Genomic DNA, 26,467 nt, shown 5'->3' on the forward strand with positions numbered 1-26,467 from the left:
TATATAGCAGCCACATTTACTGGGGAAAAAAACCTAATGCTCTTTTGTGCAATTACAGTTGAGTGCAAAAGTGTGGGCACCCCGGGTCAAATTGTAAGTTTTAATGAATCTCTAAGTGAAAAGAAGCTGAACCAAATTCTGTGTGGTACAAAACTTAACATTTCTGCAAACAGTTTTGTAGATATTCAAAGCAAGAAAAAACAGTGAATCTGACGTGCGGTAGTCTGTGTACTCTGTCAGTCAGTACTTAGTAACATCTCTATTGGCAGAAATCAGAGCATCCAAACCTTTTCTGTAGTGAGAAAAGAGTATTTCTATTTTTGCTTTTGGAGTTTTTCCTACTCTTGCTTGAGGAACTCTTCTGGCTCAGAACTATTCTTAGGTCTTGCATGCACTGCATGCTTGAGATCTCCCCACAGATTTTCAATAATATTCAGATATTGCAGTGATCTCTGGGTTCTGCTTTGCAGATCTGCCCAGTTTTCAGGCAGTTCTATCAGATTTTTCTGGGTCTCCTAGATCTTGCCTTGACTTTAACTTTTCCATTAACTTTCATGTGTCAATGGTGTTTCTGACAGTTGAAATTTCCTGCTGGAAGCATTTAGACACCATTTTATAGCCTTCCTCTGCTTTGTAAGAGTGAATTATCTTTATCTTCAAGCCCTCAGACAGCTGCTTAGAGGAGACCATGGTTGTTGAAAGCAAGCAGAACAGAAATCACAACCTGAGAGCTTAGAAGGGTCAGAGTATTTGTTCAACCATGGAATTCTTCACCTGGCTCAATTTAAGGCCTAACGAGTCAGTCAAGTTTTGGGGCCTTTGAAAAACACAAATTAAAAACCTAGTAATGAATCAACTATGAGGGTGTCCAGACTTTTGCACCGGTTACATTCACTTTTTTATTTTTTCAATAAATATTAAATAATAAATCATACTTTTGCATTACAGTTTACAGAAAGCTGTTGGGTTTCACTTAGTACCATACAGAGGTCATGTCACCTCTTGTTCACGTAGAGATTAAATGAAACATAATTTAACCAGGGGTGCCTAAATGTTTGCACAAAACTGTATGTTTTTAGAAAAATAAGATACAGTATACAGATTTAGGATATTGATAAAATGTTATTTGTATCATTTTGACTAATCACCTGAGCAATATCGAACATCTACTGATCTGTGGGATGATTTGTGGCAACTAGGGCACAAGCACAAGCTTGTCCTGGTACTGAGGGATGAATGGGACAGAACAAGACAGTATACAGACACAAAGCACTTTTTTCTGGGTCGACTCTGAGTGACACTACTTCCACAGGTTATCCCAATTAGAAAATAAGTTATCCTAGATATTAACTTTACTTTCATACATGTGCCAGAACAATGACCATTAACATTCCCAGTCTCCCATTTTGTAGCAGCGGTTGCCTTCTTAATTTAGTGGCCACATGCATGGGAGGGTTTCTTCTCTCAGATCCTCAGGAAAAGCACAATCCAGCCTAAAGCTACTGCACTTGATTTCCAGCTACAGGGGAAAACCCTTAGCACACAGGCCTATGATCCAAATGCATAAGTGATATTATGTAGTCTAAAGTGTATAATAGCGGTTTCGCAATAAACACCAATGGAGAAACTTCTGCTGTTCAATAAATGGTAACACAACTGACAGTCCAGTCCAGTTACTTAGAAGAGATTTACCGAGAAGACAAAGCGACCGAAAAGAGCTTTTATACAAAATATACCACTAGGTGGTGCTGCTATGCCGCCTTTGACTGTATGGGAAATTTGCACAACCTGGGACATTAAAATTTTATTTTCTTTCACTTTATTGATGGTCATCAAGTTCTATGATTCACAGGGGCCTTTATAAGACATCCGGTGATGAAACTGAACACTAACCAAAACAAACCTGTGAATATAGATAAATCATTGAACAGGACAGGATACTAAAGTTAAGATACTCAGGTTGAGAGGGTTTGCTCCAGAGTTCACCAGAGTTTGAATTTTTTTTACAAAGATTAAGAGTGTTTGGAGATGAACAGAAAATAATGCTCCTCTTTTACAATGCTGCAATAGAGACTGCTATTTGTTATGGTATAACAGTGTGACTTGGTCATTTATCAGTCCAATTAAGAAAAACAAAAATCACCCAACTTGTCCAAAGAGCAATGAAGGCAATGAGAGTGAACCAGTTCTCCTCCTGGCAGACAATGTTTGAACAATTCATGATACAACAGGGAGAAAACTTATATCTGAATCTTTTCATATTGTTAATTATGAAAATCAACTTGTTCCCTCTAACACATGTTTAAGGGTTCCCAAATGTAGATCAAATACAAACAAATATTCATACGGTCCCTTCAATTCGTAGATTCATACGATTTAAGCAATTAACACGCACACAAAGTGCCAAGGATAAATGCAATTGTCACAGTATAAACCAATTAAGGTGTCATGCACAACAGACGGGATGTGTAGTGTTTAGTGATGTATTCAGATGGACAGAAGCGCTATGTGTCCATAAAATTCTGCTAGGGTATGATAAAGTTGATCTTATCTTGAAGTTGCTGACACAGAACTAAATTAACCTGTAAAGTGAATGATAAACGTTTACTAAATTGATATTACTGCTTAATTGTTATGTGAGGCCTGGTAATATAAGAGTATCCCTTGAATGTGAAAACATCTATTTTAACTTAATAATTTGCAGTTTTCCATATATTTTTTTAAAAACGTTATTTTTATTGAAAAGTACAATCGTAATTGGAATTGATGACTAATCTAATGTTAATCTGTAAAACGAACAGTTCACATCTGATTACTGAGTTAATGCAGGCTGTAAAATTTAGCATGAAGACATTGTAAATTGAGTTATGCATTATTAGCAGATTCATTAAAAAATATTAAATATTCTAAATTTATAAACATACATAAAGACTTTTATGTAGTTAGTCTCTACATGTTAATTAAGCAGATGTATTAAGAAAAGGTTTAGCGCTCAATTTACAAGTTAACTTATTTTCGTTTTCTTGACGATTTTAAAATCCTCACAAAATGTCTCAAGAGATTATAGGCTCAGGTAGCAACCCCAGAGAACGTAGAAAACTGGTCTCTGGTTTGTAGGAAAAGAATGCAAACACGTTTCTCTTCAAGCTGCGGTGCTATCACGATGTATCTTAGAAGAGCACTCGGAAAACAACTAAGACATGTTCAACTTCAGTTCCAGATGCGCTTGTGCTGTGCATAGCCATAACTGTCGTCCGGCACTCACTGGCTTCCAGGTGCCCCGAGTCTGTAACTACAACTATGTCGGCGCGGATTAGAAATCGAAACTCGGTACACCCACCACAGACCCTGAACCTAACCAAATCCCTAATTTACCTAATTTCCAAACCCTAATACTGTAGCGCGCATTACGATTATCTTTCCGGTTTCTTCTAGTTACCACGCCTAAACCACGCACGTCAGACTGTAGGCATCAGGCTTCTGCGAGTTCTCTTTGCGCCCTCCGCCCGGAAGAAGCCAGTCACAGCCTGAGAGAAACATGGGGTACAGTGTAGCCTGGACATTTGCGTACTTCTAATAAACTGACAAACGGTCTTGATCGTGGCTTCCAAGTCAGAAGTTCGCGAGGATGCATCTCTTCAGGAAAATGACCCGTTAAATGAGATTACTGAGACTGACTGATGAAGTTAAAGATCTAGGTAAGGGAGGACGTGGTGGTCTTCTGGAAAGAAAAGAGTAACAATTATACAAGTTGATCCAGCGGTGAATTTGATTCAACCTTGATAATTACAGCGACTAAAAATCCCAGCGTCTTCAGTTCATTTCGTTTTTTTCCTGATACTTTTTTTTACATTTGTGTTGCGGCTGTCAGATTTTCAGGAGTTGTTTCTGGGGGAAACTGCTTGTCGAGAACGACGATCTTTCTTATTAGATCCGACAAGATAAGTGAAGTAAGTCAGCGGGGATAACGCATCAATCCCACGTACAATTTTTTTAAATGCTTACTTTTTAATATCGCTTTAAACTTTTCGTAAATCTGATTAGAATGCCTGATCAAAATCCCAGTTTACCCGGAAGAGCTCTCCAAAAAACTTGCACACTTGTGGTGTTCCTTTGCGCTGTCCATCTCTCGGTCACCCTTCTCTATTATTTAAATACTTTAGACGTCTTTCGTAACTCGTTTGCCCAAAACCAGCAGCAGAACACCTATAGCACCTCAGCTCTAAGCCGTTCTGAAGCGACCTTAACGTCAAACCTTTCTGAACGACAACCTCCTGGAGCAAGGTCGCCAACAGTGAAAGCCAAAGACCTTGAGCAATGTCCCGAAACTTCACCTCTTCTAGGTAAGTACAATACTTTGGCGCAAATCTTATTTATGTTGTATTGTCATTAGACTGCGTCTAGGTACTAGAGCTTTATTTTGGGTGTCTGGGGTGAAGAACTCCATCCGTTCTAATCATGTCTGGTGGAACACTCTGAAATTACTGTTGTGTGGCAGTTCACTTTGAAGCCGTGGCATTTCATAATTAAGGGATTGGCTAAGAATTCTCAGTTGCGGTTTACTTAAATATACATAGCATAGCATATATTTTCCTGATAGTGCTTCAAAATATTCAAAAGGTATTCAGAAAGCCCTTTCTTGTCAGAGCTAGAATTAATTACACCAGCATCATTACACCTAGGTCTCAGGTCTCAGTCTTCCCCCCAGGTCAGAATCTCTGAGAGAGAAGAGGGATTCTCCTACATTCTCCCCCAGTAAAGGGAGTGGGCACCCTGTGCTGTAGGAGCTACCTTCCCTCAGATGAGAAGTTGAAAAGTGGAAAAATCCTGTCCTCTAGGTGACTAAAGCACATTTCCATATGGTGCTGTCTGGAACTGCAGAGTGAGAGCCTGGTATCCTGGCTAAATGTTCCTTTGAACTTCGACTATCTGGTCTGCTGGAAGCTGTTCTTGAATCCAGATGGAGATGTAATTTCTCTCTTCTCAGCCTGATCTGCTGTGTAGTGGGGCTGCTTGTATCATAGCTTTGGCAGGTCACACAGATGGGAGCTGCATTTCAGTGGGGAATGAATCTGTTCCCTCTTGTTTCTAAATTGCTTTGGGACCTTGGGGATGAAATGTGCTGTATGAATCTGATTTATCTTTGTCATATCAAGTATACTGTGTGATAACTATAATTATAATACCAGCAAAACAAGTAAGAATAACAAAATAAGCCAATGATTATATTCAAATGATACAGTTAGTATGGAAGCTAAATCTTTAATTCTGTCTAACTCCATAAAAGACTATGCAGTTTAGGGTCTTGTATTTGGTGATAAAGGAAATGCACATAATTAATAAGTTTTGCCTGGGACAAAACCTGTTTCTCGGGTTGGAGAAAATTGTGGTTTGCTCATGGACTCCATATAAAAGGCTGTTCAGATACTTAAAACATTACTTGAAATGTTTCATTTGAAAGTAAGTAGGCAATAGTTTTGGATCTTGCCTAGTCTCTAGCCTAGAGACTCGCACACAAAATCAACACACAAAGATAAAACATGTTGCCATACTATATGTATGGGATCAGTTATCTTGCATTTGAGCCTGAGGCTCAACATATCCTTAAAAAGCAATCAATTTAATCAGAACTTTTGTTCAGGTCAATGGTAGTGTCAGTGATTAAGTGGTTAATCAAAAAAATTAAACTCTAGAAACCTTGGGGACAATTAATCAGATCAGAGGAACAATAATGCACTTTCTTTATATTAACCTGTGCCAGTACTCTGTCACCAGAGCAGCAGTATCTTTTTTTCTAACATAGTGGCCAAAACTGTACTCATTAAATGAGTAAAGACTCTAAATGAGACTGTAATAGTGCATTGTCCAGTTTTACCATAACATCCCTGTATTTACATTCTATGCCTTTAACAAACCCTTAACATTTCTCTTTCCCTACATTGTGTAGATGTTGTAAATGATATGTTGACATCAGATACCTGAGACTTATTCATAAGCCTCTTCTAGTTCCCATTTTGTATTTAGTTTCTGTTTTCTACCTACATGTAAAACTATGGACTGCCTTACATTAAACGTCATTAGACAGGTGTTTTTCCAGTCCTGTAGTTTTCATAAATGCATGACTCTTGACTTATTTCAGAGCAGCAATATCGTTTCTAAAATGTTGTAACCAAAATTGTACATAATATTCCAAATTAGGTTTTACTAGTGTGTTGTACAATTTTAAGACAACATCCCTTGTTTTAAAATTTTACACTATTAATCCTTGTGCGACATCGTTTATGTGACATGCCTTTCATTTTGCTTTTTTGATTGCTTTTCCACACTGTTTAGAAGCGTAAATTTCATGTGAACATACAGTCCCAAGTCTTTTACATTAGTAACGTCTTCTAGTTCAGCATTTCTGATTTTGTATTCATAGTTTATGTTTTTATTTTCAGGTGTTGGCCCAATCTTGAATTTGATCTAATCTTTCTCTTACATAATTTCTCTTATCTAATTGAATGCTTTTGAATTTCAATAGCTGTTTTGGCAGTGGTAGTCCTAAACTGAGCTAGTTTGCTGCTTATACAGTACCAGGCACTAGATCATTGATATAATGTTAAAGAAAAGAGCAGTGCTTCTAAGACTGATTTCTGTGGTACACATTTAAGCACATTGCCTCAGTTTGATCATTTACATCTTATTTGTATTTTGTTACTTTTCCAAACATACTTACCGCCCATAATTTATGAATTACTTTTTTGTGCGAAATGTTATTAAAGCCATATGAAAATCCAAATATCCCATAGCATGTGCTATGTATGTGTCCAGTACTTACGGTGTCTTTCCAAAGAACGATTTTAGTTTTTAAAGCTAGGTGAACTATCCTTTAAGTGACGCATAGATCCTGATTCTGATATAATTTTTAGATTCTGCGACTGTCATTCGTTTTGGCTGTTTGGTTTGCAGTGTTTTGGTGCAGTAGGTTAGGTGGCCGTATTTTGAACAGATTTCTAAGGATGAGTGAAATGTGCACTCAAACAATGTTAATTATTGGAAATGGTGAATATGTTTACAAGGCAGTTTCACATCATGGGAAGCATTAGAAGTTGTTTGCTCTAGAAAGTTCTAGAACTCTAGGAAAATGCAGATATAATTTTCCGTATAATTGCTTTTACTAAGTTACCAGTTTTGGTGGCACATGGGCACAGCTGTTAACATTGCTGCCTCGCAGCGCTGGGGCCCTGAGTTGAATGAGTGCAGTTCTGGACCTGGGGGGCTCTCTGTGTGGGGTTTGGATGTTCTCCCCATGTTTGAGTGGGTTCCTTCCAGGTGCTCCAGTTTCCTCCCACAGTCCAAAGACATACTGTTGGGTTAATTGGCTTGTGGGAAAATTGGCCCTGGGTGTTAGCTTCTCTGTGTTTGTCTTGTGCATCCCGTCTAACGTGTACCCCGGCTTGTTGCTTGCCGGGATAGACTCCAACTCCCCCACGACCCCAGATTGGATGAAGCAATTAGAAAATGGATGGATGTATCGATATGTATGCAATTCAAAGACATATAGGTGCCTGAATTGACACAGAATGTTTTTTTTTGTTGTTGTTCTCTGCAGTGGGTCCCTTGAGAATAGAGTTTTCTCAGCCCGTGGGCTTGAAACAGATCGAGTTAGAAAACCCCGAGCTCAGAGATGGTGGCCGATACATGCCAAAGGACTGCGTAGCCCGGCAGAAAGTGGCCTTTATTATTCCATTCCGCAAGCGTGAAGAGCACCTGAAGTTCTGGTTGTACTACCTGCATCCCATTCTCCAGAGGCAGCAGCTCGACTACGGGGTGTATGTGATAAACCAGGTAAGAATCCACTTCGACAGAATGGTGTCATCGAAAGGCAGGTGACAGCTCTGGTATGTTGTTGCTGTTTTTGCATTCCATTCAAATGTTGTTGCATTGGCATTTTGCATTCCTCGTTTTGTGTTGTTAAAAAAAGTGCAGAGCCTCCTGTGTATTTTTTGTTTCCGGAATGCACGAGAACTATCCTTTGAAGGTGTGTGGCCTTTTTCTCCCAGCTGTTGGACTTTGAGGAGTAAAAGTCCGAAACAATTAGTTCTGCCTGATATAGTAGAAATGAAGTGGTTTGTTACTTTTAGAATGAATGACAGTTGCAAAATTAACTAAGTGTTCAGCTCTGTGCACTTAAGCATGAATCTTTTTTTTTAAACAGGTACTGTATATGTAGACAACGTCTGCACTGTAGAGTTTTTGCCGACATGCCAATACTCAATATACATTTACAAGGGTCGTCTTACGTACTGTTGTCGGTTATTTCTTAAGATTTGACTTGGTTATAGTTGCTGATACAGCCAGACTTCCATAGTACAAAGTTTGTCACTGGTGTCACAGCGCCCGTGCTTGTGAAATTAACACAGTTTTATTGCTGCCTTATCCAGAACTGTTAACAAAGGATGGGGTTCAAAACAGAAAACCAAAAGCATGCGTACATTTAAAAAACCTGTTTTATCAAGCTAAGAAGAAACCATGTGACACTAAGATGGCTTTAAACAGCTTTTCTCTGTTCTGTCCTGGGCATAAAAATTCCCTATTCACACACAGAGCTTTTTTACTAAAATGAATATTTTCATATTTTGGATATGAATTAAATGTTTGTAGTATCATTTTGATTACTTGATTACTCACTAATTAGACTGGAGCATCCGGGTAACAATTGTATGAGCACAAAATTGCTTCATTAGTGAGAGAGATGAGGTGATTTAATATTTTGAGTTAAATCAAGTGGGGAAAAAAAGGAAGAAAAATGGATAAGAACCCAAAGGTCGCACTTATCAACAGAACAACACCTTTCTGCCCCCAGTATGTTGTAGACTGTCATTCACTGTCTGGGATATTCACAGTTTCTAACCTCTCCAAAATCAAGAGGAAGGTGCAAGTGTAAGGTCTATAAAGGACTGCGTGGTGCAACGTTGGTCAAGTCCTGGGATCTCACTCACTGCTTTTTCTGGGCCTGATCCTGACATGACAACATTCTAGAGACGACAGTGGCATGTCGACAGCATACATCCTTGTGCTTCTTTTTCAACTGTGGCTTTCTTGGGAGTGGAGAGTGTGACAGCTCTACCTAGTCTTTAGCCCCATTGAACATTTGTGAAATGAGCTGAGGTTACACGTGGCACGTAGGGTCCAGAAACTGGGGATTGACGCATGCTTGTTCAGGCTTTATGAATCTCACAAGACATCATCTGCAACTTGGTGTGAAGCATAAGTCAGAGGTGTGCAGCTTGTTTTGTTTCCAACAGTGGTCACAGACATTAGCTTGTAACTTTCACAGTAGACCCCCTTGTCAGCCAGCCAGCCATATCACCTTGCAACTCACAACTGGCAACCCACTGAAGCTCAGCAGGTGTGAGCCTGGTCAGTACCTGGATGGGAGACCTCCTGGGAAAAACCAAGGTTGCTGCTGGAAGAGGTGTTAGTGGGGCCATCAGGGGGCGTTCACCCTGCGGTCTGTGTGGGTCCTAATGCCCCAGTATAGTGATGGGGACACTATACTGTAAACAGGTGCCGTCCTTCGGATGAGACGTAAAACCGAGGTCCTGACTCTCTGTGGTCATTAAAATCCCAGGGTGTTTCTCGAAAAGAGTAGGGATGTAACCCCGGCGTCTGGGCCAAATTTCTCATGGCCTCATAGCCTCCTAATAATCCCTCTCTATGAGCTGGCTTCATCACTCTGCTCTCCTCCACACTGATAGCTGGTGTGTGGTGAGCGTTCTGGCGCACTATGGGTGCCGTCGCATCATCCAGGTGGGGCTGCACATTGGTGGTGGTGGAGGGGAGTCCCCATTACCTGTAAAGTGCTTTGAGTGGAATGTCCAAAAAAGCACTATATAAGTGTAAGCAATTATTGTTATTATTAATTGTCAATAAACTCTTGATGTTAATAGTCATAGTGAATCTACATACGTCTGTTCAATAAATAAGATGATAAGTTTCTTGATAATTGGTGGTAAAGGTGGTTTACTACAGTAGATACCATTAAATATTACTGACAATCAATCAGTTTTAATTGCATAATTTTTCAATTTTGGTCCAAACACTTTCTATAATATTTTCACATTTTTTTAAGAAGTGACTCTATTTATAAATTGCTGAACCACAATAATCTTGTCTCATGACATTATGCTATTGGCAGAAGGTAAATACGTCTGGATATTTAACAAGCGAGAAAATAAACCTTTTAGGATCTGTAACAAGTAAACAAGTCTGGCAGCCTCTTTTTAAATCCTTCCCAAGTATTCATTCTGTAATTTTACTCTTTCCGTCTATGGAGGTGGGACATTTCTGCTACACAGTCTGAGGAAGAAGACTTTTTTGAATGCTTGATTTTGGCTTTTATCATGTTACATGCATGCCTTTTTAAGCAGTTTGTCTGAGTGGGTTAGCTGCACTAAGCCTGCCTTAACTGTATTAAAACAGCCTTTCTAGGATCCCATGCCAAACAAACCTGTCTAACTTCAAGGGCTCAGTCGAGTGTGATATTTGTTTTGTCACATTGTTCTGTGATTCATCATTCTGTGTAGCTTCACCGCCACATTGCAACACTACTAAGCCACCTTTTTCTTTACATGTGCTCTTTTTTCACAAAAAAATTTACTGAATCTTTATCCAGTAGTTCCATACACACCAATTTTCTCTGATCTTGGACTACACAAGAGAATGTTGGGGTTGTTACATGTCCTTATTGTGAATTGAGTTCTTTCTAAACTGTAAAAGCAGCAACACAAAAGAAACTGAGGTTACAGTCACAGAGTGCCCTAATTTCATTATTTACATCTAATGCCATTCATGTTCTTTTTGCCATTTATGTGCTTCAAAGAATTCGTGAAGATTTTATAAACTATGACCACATCTGTTTCTCGTGCTCGTCTGACGCACATTCTCAAATTGAGCTATAACTTATTCCTGTCTTCCCTGTAAATGAAGCCACACACACACACCTGAGCTCGTCTTAGCTTTGCCTTCTTTGGCGAAATCTCCCACATGCGTCTTCATTCCTGTCCCAAATGTTACAGGGCACCGTTACTGCATTTATATCGCTTGCGTGTAATAGTTATTCATTTATATACTGTAGATTTTGTAGTAGTTAGTTATTTCTTAATCTTCTCAAATGTCCAGAACAGTGTTTTATTTGTTTCATTATGAGACTCCTTGAGCAAACAGAGCTTTCCAGCACCTTCTCACAGCAAGAGATTTACACAGGTAACGAATTGGGGGAGTTTCACACGTCGTGGTCTAGTGAGTGAAGAGAGGGGGCGGCAGGGTTTTACTTTGGATGTGAAATCCAATGAAAGATGCAGAGAAAGGGGCAGAAAATAGAAAAAAGTGTGATGCCGAACAATGAAGGAATTAAAATGGGGGATTTAAATTATGCTTATTGTTTAAATTTAATTATATTTCAATTTCATTTCAGCCTTGAATGAAACCACAATGTTAATAAACAGCAATAAAAGTAGGTTTCATTTTTTCTGCAGCAGTAGAATTTTTAACATAGGTTTTTCTTATTTTTATTAGTTCAAGTGACTTCACTAAGTTTTCGGGTGCTGCTGTGCCTTGTGTCTTAACCTTTTTCAATATTTAGGAAGAAAACCTTATGTTGACAGTTGTTGAACTGTTAATTGGGTTTGTCGCTTAATTTTGTGGATAGCCCCCATGCTAGAGCTTTTTTTTTTAAAAAAACATTCTTTCTCCTCCTTTTGTTACAGTTTTTTTTTTACTCACACTTATCCTTTCCACCTTTACAGCCTTCTTGCCAGTTTAAAGCTTGGAATGAGTATACAGTGCATGGCATAAAGATACTAGGGTAACTGCTGGTTGTGTTGGACAGCACAGTTATCCAGCACAGTTCAGGGCCCTTGTGAAAGACTTGTACTATTTTGCATTAGCCACCAATGGAACTGAACACACGACTCGATAGTTTAAATTGCTTGTATTTGTCATGCTTGCCCGGAAGGCACAGCTTCTAACACTAGCCTAGAAATCCCCCCAGTTCCTCTCGAACACAGCAGCAGAGGCCAAGAAACACACCATGTTGGGCGAATGGCCTTCAAGCAACAAGATACAGGGGTGGAGAGACAGATGTGCGCCCTTCATAACATATAAATCTTTCGCTCTCTGTTTTCAGTGCCAGCAGATATATTTAGCAAGTGTTTTGGTTGTGATATTTTTAATCACCCGTCCCCCTTGTACTGCAGCATACTAATCAAGTCCCATCTTTTTTTTTCCAGTTGGATTTTATTCTTCCAGGAATGTGGAAGGGCTAGTTAGAATGACTGCATGGCTTCCTCTTTGCTTGTAATCGTTATGGGAGACTCGGGCATTGAATGTTTTGAAGGTTTGCACAGGAAAAGACCTGCAGCTGCATTCTTGGACGAAAACTCCTCTGGGGGTGGGTGTCATAACAGCTAAATTGCACTGCAACAGGAAATCCAGTTAAACACAGATGTTTACAGATACTTTTCACAAGGGAGTCTGAGTATTTTAAATTTATTGTATTTTTACAAGGCACTGGAGTTCGAAATAGCCCAGGTGTGCTGAATGCACAACTCAAAGCACACAAAATATTAGGAAGCAGGCAAGCACGCAAATCCTCACGATCCCACAACCAGAAATAGTAGTATATATTATCAAAAATAGTTCTTCACAGTCCAGGATGCCTTGTGATATGTGACCTGGATCTTGAGAACTACATTCAACATAGATTATGGCACCTAAATTCCAGAGCCCTCATGTTTTTTATATAATTCCAGATGTCTCAGATTGGTACTTTCTTCCTGCTCAGTTTGCTAGGCTTTTGCACCTACAGTGCTTTGCAAAAGTATTCAGACCCTTGAAAAGTTTTCAAATGTTGATGGATTACAAATGATACTCACACATCTTTTTCCAATCAGTAGATTCAGATGCTCAAACAGAAGCACGTTACTGATAAAATTAGGTATTTGTCAGCAGCTGTCTAAAAAAAATTTAAAATGATGTGTACGTACTGTATCATTGGTAATCCAGCAAAATTTGAAAACTTAAAAAGTTTCTGAATACTTGAGCAAAGCACTTTAATTTCCAATGATGACAAGCAGTATCCTGCCATCAGTTGCTGACATTGAGATATGAAAAGAAAATCCACAAGGTTGTGTCTGACATGCTGAGGTTGTCCTCTAAAGTTGTATTGTGTATTAGACTAATGACGCAAGGGACTTCCATACTTTTCTTTTTTTTTATCAGATATTTCTTGAGCACAGTATTTGCAGAGGGCTTGGCTGGTATGATAAAAAGTAAGTGTGTGTCAAACACGTTTGTTGATGATGAGTCTCATCAGACACCCAATAGTGCCTGTGCCTTATTGCTGTACATGTTTGTTGAATCATTACATGATGGCTTGTCTTCTCTGTATTAAATACATTTGTTGATAAGATCACAATCATAATAATGTGCATACTGTGTACAGTGAAGTGTTGAAGTCTTTTGAAACTGCGCAGTATTCACATACTGTATTTAAGGTAGTTTTCATTGACATCTCTGGAGAGCTTAAGGTGTTTTCTTTTTTCAAATCCTCTTGTTGTGTAACAAAATGCGTCAGGAACCTAAAGTTAATAGATTAATAGACCCTTCTGTGCAGCAAGGATAAGCTTTCAAGCCCTTTTTTTCTTAAATAAATAGCAGACTCTCCTTAAATCTATTGTTATTTCTAATGTTTCATATAAAAAAGAAAGAGATGCTGTTTGACCTGTTCCTCTAAATAAAGACCAGTTTCGCTTGTTGTACTTTGTAACCATGCTGCGTATATCCCTACCCGCTCCAGGAACAGAAGAAGACAAACTAAGGAGTTAAGAGGTTTAAGGAAGGCAGCTCAAGGAGCAAATGTCTTACCTCCTTCAGTGATAGAGTATGTTCTGTTGTTCTGTTGTGCTGTTGTCATGCTTTAGGATACATTGACCTTGAGTTTAAAATGCTTTTAGAAAATCGAAAGGGCCAAAGCCCTAAAGCAGATTCCTGATACAGAACTATATGTCTTCAAAGGTCATTGCCATGGCTTTTGCCAGATAAAGCTTCTCCTTGAAAAGGCAAGTTTTTGTCATTTTGCCCCAGCAGAATTTAATTTATTGGGGACTGTGCCTTGTAATCTGCACTTGAAGAAATGGTTGGGCCCCTGATGCCTTTACTGTGTTTCTGCTCAATCTTTCTCTCTTTTTCTCCTATCCCTGTTCTCCCCTATTGACCCTGTTTTCCTTCTTCCCTTGTGCAAACCATTCCCCTTTACATGTCAGTCTTGTCTGTAGCCATGCGCGTTGCCTCTCAGAAGAGCTCAGACGACCGCGGTGTCATCTCGGGCCTGTCCTGTGATCGCTGAGCTGCTCGGGCACACCGGTAATGTGGGTTTAATCTTTCTCTGTGGCGAGATCTGTTTATCGAAGGTGTTTTGGCTCGTTCATTTTCTCTGACTCTAAATGGAGTTTGTAAAACCAGAAAAGACACAACAGGTCCATGAAAACTGGAGGATAAACCAGCTTTTAAAAAGGGCAACTCATTGTTTCTTGTTTCAGTTCAGAAAGTTAGTGTATAGCTCCAGTTTAAAATATTGGCCCCTTGGGTAAGGCTAGGAACAATAATTAGCTATATTGCATTGATATCAATTGCTTACTAAGCTAAGAACACATCCATTCATGGAGCAAGATTCTGCTACTGTCAAAATAGTCCCTATATACAGTATGTAAATCCTTGTTCCTGAAACAAAGAGTGATACATTACGTTTGCACAGGTTAGTTTTGTTTGCTTTCCTGTTTAAAAAAAAACATATGCAAAACCCCTGAACACAGCAAACGTTGGATAAACATGAGTAATCTTCTGATTAATGTAAAACATTGACTTTGCAGTTGACATTGTTAAATCACTCATTTAAATTTGGTTAAGTGAAAATATTTGACTTCTTAATTGCTCCCAGGCTGAATGGAATAAGATAAGGTAAGACTTTATACATCCCCGAAGGGAAAATGTCCCAATTTGAAAGGCTAAAAGCACAAAGTCTGTGTAGATTTAACCAGCCAAGGCTGTCCTCAGAGGCACTGACAAAGCAAATTGGATGGGCTTCTTCAGAATCAACAATGAGCCATGAACCTGGAGGAGACAAATCAAAACTAATGGGAAGTGCTTTTGAAATGGAGTAGAAAAGGTGCTTCTTTGCACAAAGGGACAAAACCTTTGGAACAAAACAACTGACCACGTTTTTGAAGCCAAGACCTTCACGTCTGTCTAACAGATGAGATTCTCGGATCAGTTAGCTACTATCACCCAAAGAAGCTAAAGGGACTCAATTGGCCTCTACTCCTTCAAACATGATTTTGCTGTATGTGTAAGTTCTGGGCTACAAATTTGCTTCCAAGGAGCAGGTAATCTATTTTTATCCCCTAAGCAATCTCTTATGCTTTTAAAAGAGTATGTAACTTTTTGACCATTTTGCCAAAAATATAACATTCAGATATTTTTTTGAAAAAATGTAGCACCACTGTGTTGCGGTCTGAAGATGTATGAAATGGTGAAGTGGCACAACCTAGATATTGACCAGTTTACCTCAAGAGGAGGTGCACAGAAAGACTGCAGTGAGCGATAGAGGGTTTGTGGCTGACCAGCCACTTGAAAAAAGAAGTTTTCAGTTCCTTTCTTCTAATTTGTTCTACCTTGGATATATAAGACGCAAACAGCAAATCATTGAAATGTGGACGAGTTTGCTCACTTACAGAGCAAACAGAATAAAACGAAAGATGAATAAAAGTTTTCCTATCATTTGAGTCAATGAAAAAAGCACCTCTTGTGTATTTTTTTGCAAAGGACACAAATTGCAATTGCAAAGTATTTGCAATTTCACTGAATATGTAGGTAGCAATCAGAGAGTTGACAGAAGGCCAAGAGTATTATTACAGTCCTTTTGCTGCTAATATGCAGGAGGTATAACAGACATCCAATTAGTTTTAGTGCAAACTGGACCATGAAGAATTGTATTTAGAAGAGTGCCCTCTCTCGGAAAAAGAAATGTATGATAATCCATATCGATAAATGTAGAAAAAAAGCAGGATGTCTTTGGGCACATAATAATAATAATAATAATAATAATAATAAAAAACTTTATTTATATAGTGCCTTTAAAGGTGTCTTTTCAAAGCGCTTAAATAACATAGCTTATTAATATAGCTTAATATAATATAGTGCTTAATATAGCTTAATGCTTAATATACAGTAGCTGCTCTCAGTCTGTCTTATGGACAATTGAGTTCTGTACTTGGGCTGCAACTGTACTGTAAGTGGAAGGAAGGTTCTGTTGACCCCAAACAAACGTGTATATATATAGATCCTGCAAACCAATACGATACACAGCTCAGTTTATTTTTCCACCATTTTCCACTACGATGAATTCTACCGCTCTTGCACATCCTGCCTTGTTTTGTTAGTCAACACAGCATTGAAAAAGAAAAAAGGAACTGTTCATTCTCTGTGTGCCTGTTGACTTCAGGCCTTGTGCACCAGGCAATACAATGACACGACAGTGTTTGATTTATGTATGTGTGAATCTTTTCTCACCATCACGTTTCACAGACACGGTTAGCATTGTGTCGTTACACATCTTTTCCTTGTGTTCTGGATTTATAACTTGGCACATTTGGTCCGTTGTCGCTGTTCACTCTTCTCATATCCAAGGCAAGTGTAGCAACAAGCCTCTGTTTTGTGCCGGGGTTTTGATAGGCCTTGCAGAAAGATACCTTTGGGCCTTCATTAGCATAACAGTGAAAGCTGACTACATTCTTCCGTATGAGAGATGCAGGGAGAATAGAGCAAACCCAGGCACGCAGTCCTGGGGGACGTCTCCTATCACAGCTGGCAAACCCGAAACAAAGCTTTCTGAAGTAGAAGAAGCAGGTACGCCAAGCCAGGTTTAAAGACAGTTATTTATACAGTAGGAAATCTGATGCTTATGTTAAAGAACAAAGCCAGTAACTTAGAAGCTGCACTCAAGCATGAATCATTCACTATAGTAATGACCTCCTTTTGGAAGGGTTTGTCCTCTAATGCTTTTACATAGCAATGCTGGGTTTGGTCAATGGGTTTGGTCAAAGTATAGTCTTGAGCAAGTTAAACCTGTTTTTATTCCTTGTTTTATGGGTCAGTAGTAAATGTATTCCTTTGTCAGGAAAGTCAATGGGAACTAATTTCCATTGACGATGACCTGGAGAGGCATTTACACAACAGGGCATTTACTGGAGCAGTTTGTGTGAAGCACATTGGTTGACACAACATTGTCACACATAACCCTCCAGTCCAGAGTTTTAGCCTATATGCCACACTACTGTCTAATTTTAGATTGCAGGAATGTGTTTTTAGACAACCAAGACAGTTGAGAACATTCGCTTCAAAAGATTGGGCAAGATATTTCATATTCACCAGAGTCTTGTACTAGACCAACAAACAAATTGGTTTTATTTTCAGAATTTCTTCAAGTCATACTGTATCTCCTGTTATTTCAGCTCTCCCGTACATATTGTACAAGGACATGCAATATCCTCTTTGTTTCAGTAGGTAATTCTAACTATACCACTTCATATTGGGCAATTCTAACTATACCATCACAAAAAGTGCTAACTTGGGCTAACAAAAAGTGGCAAGATGCGTGGAATAATAACAACCACAGGCTGAAACAGTTTATCGACAAAGTATCTAACAAACCCGTTGGAAATGACCTGCCCAGACAAGCCTGGGTCAAGCTGAACTGACTAAGAACCGGACATGGCCGTTTCCGGGCCACCCTATACAAGTGGGGCCTCACTGATGACCCAATTTGCGACTGCGGCGACGGCCGACCAAATCCTTTACTCCTGCCCTCGCTTCAGGTGCCCCGGCAACTTCACCGATTTGGATGATGCCAGCCGTGACTGGCTGAGGCACCTGACTGTGACAATTTAACTGTGTAACTTCTGCAGGTTAAGCTCATACGAATAAATAAATAAACAAGAAAAAAAGACTAAAAAATGTTTGTCTGATTGAAACATAGGAACTGAGATATTTTTCTCATACCAGCAAAACGAAATCTATCCATTGGACTGGTCCATGTGCCACTATTTGAATTTTTCTGTATATTGTAAACTAACACTGTAAAGTTTAAGCTGTTCTGAAATAGCTAGTCACCTAAAAATTCTGTTCTAAGCAGACACTGTAGAGAATTCTACATTACAATTGTGGAAATGCACTGAGCACGTCTTACTAAGCAGAGATCAGATAGCACGCACTAGGCATGTAACATTTTATTTCCTGAAGTTACCGTATATAGATATATAGATTGAAATTTCCTGAATAATGAAACCAGGAATGCATTTTGTTACTTTTGATATGTGCACAAGGGTGTCTTCCTGTTCATTTGCTAAGAATAATCTTTTGTATGTGACAACAATGCCCATGCTTTCTTCACAATAACTCTCCAAGGTGGTCTTGACTGCCACAGTTCGTGGTCATTCTGTACGTCTTCATTTTATTTGATGAAAACTGTAACACGATAAAATGCTGCCCCAAAAATGTTGTCATATTTTACCTGCCACTGAGCAATCTGAATGGAAACCGTGGAAAAGACAAAGCTGCAAGCCACTACTACAGTACATGAATAATACCAATACGAACCTTAAATGGAGCAGCAATCTGAAACATTCACTGATTTTGGAAATAGTTGTAAAAGATTTAATGCTTTATGTTTCAATTTTCCAAATATAGGCCTAATCCTCATTGGTTTACTGTAGTTTTTTTCCCCCTTCCAACCTGTATCCCTATACATCTGCCATCTTGGTAGTTAAAGGTTTATTTCTTTTACGTTGATGTTTTACACACTATAGTTTTATGTGAGGCTTCATCGTCAAGTCCTAAATTTGCAACACGCACCAGAGTACAAGCTGTAGTCTTGTTTTAAGGAGTCTGTTTTAATTTTTACTTCTTTGTCCTCCCTTTCTCTATGCAGTTTGGAGATGAGACATTCAACCGAGCTAAGCTCCTGAACATAGGCTATGCAGAAGCTCTGAAAGAGTATGACTATGACTGCTTTGTGTTCAGTGACGTGGATTTGATACCTATGGATGACCGGAATACATACAAGTGCTACAGCCAGCCAAGACATCTTGCGGTGTCAATGGATAAATTTGGCTTCAGGTGAGTAATTTAACACCTTATGTAACACAAAGTACAAATACCTTTATTCCTTGTGATTTACAAGAAGAAAGATCTGTCCGTTTATGTGCTTTATAAAGGGCTTACTTTTTAATAAGTTAGTTTGTAACAGAATAAAGAAGGTTGAAAAGAACAAGGGGCAGAGCACTAATGTGGATAAAGAGGTGATTATCTTGAAGTAATTGTACAGTATGTGAAATATGTCTTTTTGAACACATAAATACTTTTTGTGACAAGGAAATGGTGCCTCTCCCACATTCCTCCTCAAATTCAAGTGTGGGCTGTTTTGAAAAAGACAACACAGTGTCTGTCACCGTACAGGTTTTGCACTGTTCTCATTTGGCACGTGTTGACAGAACAGGGCGTGTAGCTTCACAATACGTCTGAGCTGGAGCAGAGGGCAAAACACTTCAAAAGATTTGTCCTATGTAGTAGCTGCAATGGGAATCTAGCATATGTTTCTACTAGTTTAAGTTAAACAGTAAGTAATGTATACAGATTGCAGACCTTCTATGCTGTGAACACTTGGAAAGGTGCAACTATACATGCATTGTGCCCTCTGAAATTACTAGGACAGCAAAGTCAAAACTTAATTATGTTTTAGTGAAGCAGTGTCTATATAGGATCATAAGATCAATATGAATGATAAGTACAATATAATTTACATTTTTGTTTGGTAATTCCATGCATACATTTAATCACATTATAAAGAAAACATAGTTTAAGTACAACCCAATGCGTGTAAGAGTTAGTACTTGGTTGCATGTCCCTTTGAGGCAATAACTGCAAGACTTCTGTGATTCATCTCATTCATTAAACTCTTGAGCTATCATTAAAGATGCTTTGCTGCAGTCACTTTGAGTTGTTGCCTGTTTGGGGGTGTTCTGACTTTACATTATTCTTCAGCATGTAAAATGTATTCTGACTAGGATATAAAATTTTGAGAGCTGGCCAGGCTACAATTTTCTGTTTTGTTTTTTTATCCCAATGAACTCTATTTACATTGGCTGTATTTTCTGAGTCATGGTCATGCTGCGTGCTTAAGAAATCCCTTATAAGTATGGTGCATATTTTTACACATACAAAGTTTCTGTAAACTTCAGAATTCATTCAGCAGCAGGCTTTATTAGTCACATGACAACATGAGTGAGCCAGTTCCAAAGGTAGCCAAGTGTGTTCAGACCCCGATATTACTTCTGACATACTTTACACAGTAGGTCATGGGCTTCAGAACATTTTCAGTTCCTTTCTTTTTCCACGCTTTAACTTTTCCATCACTTTAGTAAATGTTCCTCTGGTCTTATATATCCGTAACACAATCGCAAAACTGACATTGTTCATCTTGGTACTTCTGAGCTAATTCAGAAGCATGATGAAGGTGATGCCACAGTCCATACATGGACCTTTCGATACACACTGGTCCATGTGCCACTATTTGAATTTTTCTGTATATTGTAAACTAACACTGTAAAGTTTAAGCTGTTCTGAAATAGCTAGTCACCTAAAAATTCTGTTCTAAGCAGACACTGTAGAGAATTCTACATTACAATTGTGGAAATGCACTGAGCACGTCTTACTAAGCAGAGATCAGATAGCACGCACTAGGCATGTAACATTTTATTTCCTGAAGTTACCGTATATAGATATATAGATTGAAATTTCCTGAATAATGAAACCAGGAATGCATTTTGTTACTTTTGATATGTGCACAAGGGTGTCTTCCTGTTCATTTGCTAAGAATAATCTTTTGTATGTGACAACAATGCCCATGCTTTCTTCACAATAACTCTCCAAGGTGGTCTTGACTGCCACAGTTCGTGGTCATTCTGTACGTCTTCATTTTATTTGATGAAAACTGTAACACGATAAAATGCTGCCCCAAAAATGTTGTCATATTTTACCTGCCACTGAGCAATCTGAATGGAAACCGTGGAAAAGACAAAGCTGCAAGCCACTACTACAGTACATGAATAATACCAATACGAACCTTAAATGGAGCAGCAATCTGAAACATTCACTGATTTTGGAAATAGTTGTAAAAGATTTAATGCTTTATGTTTCAATTTTCCAAATATAGGCCTAATCCTCATTGGTTTACTGTAGTTTTTTTCCCCCTTCCAACCTGTATCCCTATACATCTGCCATCTTGGTAGTTAAAGGTTTATTTCCTTTACGTTGATGTTTTACACACTATTGTTTTATGTGAGGCTTCATCGTCAAGTCCTAAATTTGCAACACGCACCAGAGTACCTCTCCCACATTCCTCCTCAAATTCAAGTGTGGGCTGTTTTGAAAAAGACAACACAGTGTCTGTCACCGTACAGGTTTTGCACTGTTCTCATTTGGCACCTGTTGACAGAACAGGGCGTGTAGCTTCACAATACGTCTGAGCTGGAGCAGAGGGCAAAACACTTCAAAAGATTTGTCCTATGTAGTAGCTGCAATGGGAATCTAGCATATGTTTCTACTAGTTTAAGTTAAACAGTAAGTAATGTATACAGATTGCAGACCTTCTATGCTGTGAACACTTGGAAAGGTGCAACTATACATGCATTGTGCCCTCTGAAATTACTAGGACAGCAAAGTCAAAACTTAATTATGTTTTAGTGAAGCAGTGTCTATATAGGATCATAAGATCAATTGGCTGTATTTTCTGAGTCATGGTCATGCTGCGTGCTTAAGAAATCCCTTATAAGTATGGTACATATTTTTACACATACAAAGTTTCTGTAAACTTCAGAATTCATTCAGCAGCAGGCTTTATTAGTCACATGACAACATGAGTGAGCCAGTTCCAAAGGTAGCCAAGTGTGCTCAGACCCCGATATTACTTCTGACATACTTTACACAGTAGGTCATGGGCTTCAGAACATTTTCAGTTCCTTTCTTTTTCCACGCTTTAACTTTTCCATCACTTTAGTAAATGTTCCTCTGGTCTTATATATCCGTAACACAATCGCAAAACTGACATTGTTCATCTTGGTACTTCTGAGCTAATTCAGAAGCATGATGAAGGTGATGCCACAGTCCATACATGGACCTTTCGATACACAAATACATACAGTACAGTGTACATACTGTACATTTGTTTTTGTATAGGAGAGGGGTGTTTGGTGTTTAAATATAGTAGATGCATACTCTGTGTTTATGTTGTTAATCTAGACACTGTATTTGAAGACTTCTTCACTTCTTGGGGAAACCTACAGAGTTTTCTGTAAACTTTCCATCCCTGTAAAAGAAAAGAAAATGCTTAACAGTGGTTAGACCTTCTGCATCGAATTAAGGAACCCTTAGAGAAAAATGCTAATTATATAACGCTAAACTTGTAAGCCCTTTTGAGATATTTTGTAAGTGCTACAGCATCTAAAAAACAATCAAGGGTAGTTTTAAAAAGATTTGCAAATATAATTTGTATGGGTAGGACAGTGATTAATATATGGCATCTAGCATTCTTTTCCATAGATTATGCAAGGTTTGTTATTAAGATGTTTAACACACGAGAGCAACTGGAGAACATTACACAGAAGCCTCACAGGGTATCATGAAAAATGATCATTCTTTTGTGTTCATCATCTCTCCATTTTCATCTAGAGTCAGGATTTAGGATTCTGAAATAAGGTAACACAGATAGTAAAAATCCCTTAGAGCTGTGATTTCTCCTGACCTGCTTTTGAGTGGATATGGTTTAAAAATTTGAAATAATGACTTGAGTGAAGAACGAGAACAATGGTTGAACGCTCGGAGCCAGAAGAGCTTTGTTTTCTCATTAAAGGGGCTCTTTGTCTCCATCGTGAACACAGCCTCTTGTTTTTAAGCACTGCAACGTGTGCACGTGTGCCTCACTTAGATACTGCCAATTTACAGAGGTTCTGTCTGTCCGCTCGGTGTCCTGACGTGATCTGGAGCCAGTGTGTGGGTATGGTATGCGGAGTACAGTGTGTTGATGTTAAAGACAGGATCTGACTGGGACCCAACTATAGGCAAGTTTACCCATGAACCAGTCAGTATCTCCTCTTGCTGCTGAAGCCCTGTTCTGTTTACTTCGTGAATGGGGGGAGGGGTCAGAAAAGGAGAACTGAAAGAAGTTGGCTGTTTTCTAGTCAATGCAGCTACTAAACAAGATAAAACCAACTGCAATAGGGCTTCACAGCTGCTTCTGACAGCAGCTTTTTCACCCTGCAGCTCACAACTGGCAGCCCACTGAAGCTCAGCAGGGGTGGGCTTGGTCAGTGCCTGGATGGGAGGCCTCCTGGGAAAAGCTAAGGTTGCTGTTGGAAGAGGTGTTAGCGGGACCGGTAGGGGGTCTTCCCTCCTGTGCTCTGTGTGGGTCCTAATGCCCCAGTATGGTGGTGGGGACACTATACTGTAAAAAAGGCACCGTCCTTCGAATGAGATGTTAAACTGAGGTCCCGACTCTGTGGTCATTAAAAATCTATCACCGTGCGTTTATCGATAAGAGTAGGAGTGTTACCCTAGCATCCTGGCCAAATTTCTCCCTGGCCTTTACCAATTGTGGCCTCCTAATAATCCCCATCTAGGAATTGGCTTCATCACTTTGTTCTCATCTCCACTGTTAGCTGACGATGTGTTGAGAGTATCGATGCACTTTAGCTTCCATTGCATCATCCAGGTGGGGGCTTTACATCTATGGAGGTGCAGGAGGTGGATCCCCATTACCTGTGAAGCTTTGTGTGGAGTGTCCAGAAAACAGCTGTACAAGTCTAAGGAATTGTTATTAGGACTTAATTATATGCTAAATGTATGAATACTTATAAAATGTTTGGATACTCATGCTAGACCATGGCAACATCTTACTCCTGCTCTCAAGTCTCTACATTGGTTGCCTATAAATTATTCAATATTTAGTCTTTTAAGGCTGTGAATAATGTGACTCCATCATACATTATTGAACTCCTTCGCATAGGCTCTGTTCAGTTGAGGCTGGTCACTTTGCTTACTGTACTTGGGACTAAATGTTGGACTATTGGTGAGCGTGCTTTTTCTCTGCTCCCTTTTTATGGAATGCCCTTCCTGTGTCTCTTCAAGAGGCAGATTCTTTGACTCTTTTTAAACCTAAATTTAAAAAGTATCTTTGAACGGGGGCCTATGTCTTACGTTATGTCTTGTACATTCTTGTTTTATTTAGTGTATTTGTTTATCATTATGTACAGTGCCCTAGGGTGTGGAAAGGCACTTTATTAAAATAAAGTTAATGATAATGTTGCTTTATTAGCCCTATACAATTTCTTGCATTAGGAATTCGTTTTTTCGCATACCTCCTTGAGACACAGACAGGGAGAGAAGCTTGTGGTCAGAGCGCAGGGTCAGCCATTGTACAGCGCCCCTGGAGCAGTTGGGGTTAAGGGCCTTGCTCAGGGGCCTATGGAGTAGGATTCCTCTGCCGGCTGTGGGATTTGAACCGGCAACCTTCCAGTCACAGGCACAGATCCTGAGCCACAGAGCCACCGCTCCACCCTTACTTATAAATAAACCAGGTAACGGCTTGCTTATTTTGGCTTGTTGGGGTATGAAAAACACCCCTGGAGAAATTAAACATCAAATGCCAGTAGATCAAACATAATAGATCAAGTACCATCATAATAATCCCAAAGGTATCTTCTTTGGTCTGTTGGCTTTGTTTTTTTTTTGTCTATCGCAATCCAACTTCCAGCAAACCATTTATTTTTCGTAGCTCATTTCTTATACCATTAGAAGAGCACATACATAGCCCTGTATTAATGTGCATCACATGGTACAAAGGGAACCAAAAAGTAAGTGCTGTCCAAAGAGCAGCCAAGGCAAGCTGTTGGTCAACACAGCTGAGCTCATTTTCTTTAATTGGACATCGTTGAGAAGCAAAGAGGGCGTGTTGAATACGGTACTCTTGTCAGGAGCCAAAACAACAATTTCGGTTCTCTCCTGGCACCACCTCGTACATTGCAACATGGATTTCAAAGAGCTCCCTGTTTTCCACGCTCAAGTGGAAATTGCTTGTACCCCCCTTCCCTTCAGTCTCGTTTCCTCAGTTTACCTGCCAGATGTGTGCGATTCAGCTCTACCCAAGCATGCTGAAGGCGCTGACGTACAGCAGGGTGTGGTCAAAAGCCACAACAGACAGATATCATGTCAGTGAGCTTCTTTCTGATCCCCTCGTCGATTCAGCGCTGCTGGTAGTCAGGGCTTGGGAGCTCCGAGCTAATGGGGCCAGCTCCACTGTCGTTTCCGGACATGGAATGAATTAGGCTGCTGGCCGCTGCTTTCTGAAAGCTGAGTCATATTGGGAAGTGCATGGCTGTGGTTCGCACATCCTGGCTAGTTCTTTATAGTGGAACAGTTGTTTATAAAACCACTCCATCCAGGAACAGGAGGCCAAGGGTGTCAAGCACTCTTTTGGCGAAGTACAACTCCTTTTTTTATTTTTCTGTTTTATTTTTTGCTTTCTACTCACGTTTTAAGAACATGACTCTTTCTGTTTTCACCAGCACCAGCGGCCTGTGTGTTTAAAGACGGGGTTAACCCTGACTCCAGGTCACAAATTTCTCATGTCTTTTTGAACCACCACAATTTGGTTTGCATTGACACCAAAATGTCTATTGTATTAGTAGCTATTGTTCACTAGGTAAAAAAAAACAGCACTTCCAAAGCGATCAGGACACACCAGCTTCCTGACTGTCAATAGGCCAAACATTTGAGAGCCTGCGCAATTCTGATAAACTGCACTAATTCACTTCCTCAGGCTGTAGCTTCAGTAGCCCCTCCTTCACAATGCTGATAGAGATATTAGGAGTCTTTGAATTTTTTTCAGCCTTATCTCGTAAACTGCACCTTTTTACATTTTTATCCCTGAGTTGTTTTGAGAGCTCCTTGGTCTGGATGGTTGAATGTTTGCTGGACATTATTGAAGCGTGACGGACACCACCCAGCTTATTGTGTGTCTTGTTAAGGTGATTTTGAGGTTTGCCTAAATACACAGCAACTTGTTTGACCATTTATGCAGTCATGACTTTTCTCATATTTTTCCTTCATAGTAATTATGTCTTTGTGTCATGCAACCTTTAAAGCAACAAAATGTGTAAACTGCACGGATCTGAATACTTTTGCAAGGCAGTGTATAGTCATGAATGACTACGGCAAACATTTTAAAGAAAAAGTAACTGATAAAGAGCTCTGTGACAGGCAAGAAACAGAGGAGTATCCGATTGCAGAGCGCATCAAATGTCGTTGTTTGCGT

General features: G+C 39.4%; 1 protein-coding gene across 1 annotated transcript in view; it reads left to right on the plus strand.

Annotated features, from left to right (window-relative positions):
- Positions 1-3,280: 3,280 nt before the first annotated feature.
- b4galt1l (DP-Gal:betaGlcNAc beta 1,4- galactosyltransferase, polypeptide 1, like) overlaps positions 3,281-26,467 on the plus strand; it is a 35,282-nt gene continuing 12,095 nt past the window's right edge. The window contains exons 1-3 of the mRNA XM_069189400.1: positions 3,281-4,343; positions 7,595-7,830; positions 19,031-19,218. Of these exons, the coding sequence (XP_069045501.1) occupies positions 4,046-4,343; positions 7,595-7,830; positions 19,031-19,218 (722 nt within the window). The 5' untranslated portion in view covers positions 3,281-4,045. The remainder of the gene's footprint in view (positions 4,344-7,594; positions 7,831-19,030; positions 19,219-26,467) is intronic.

Source organism: Lepisosteus oculatus, chromosome 1, assembly GCF_040954835.1.
Source record: "Lepisosteus oculatus isolate fLepOcu1 chromosome 1, fLepOcu1.hap2, whole genome shotgun sequence".
In the NCBI taxonomy this organism is placed as follows: domain Eukaryota; kingdom Metazoa; phylum Chordata; class Actinopteri; order Semionotiformes; family Lepisosteidae; genus Lepisosteus; species Lepisosteus oculatus.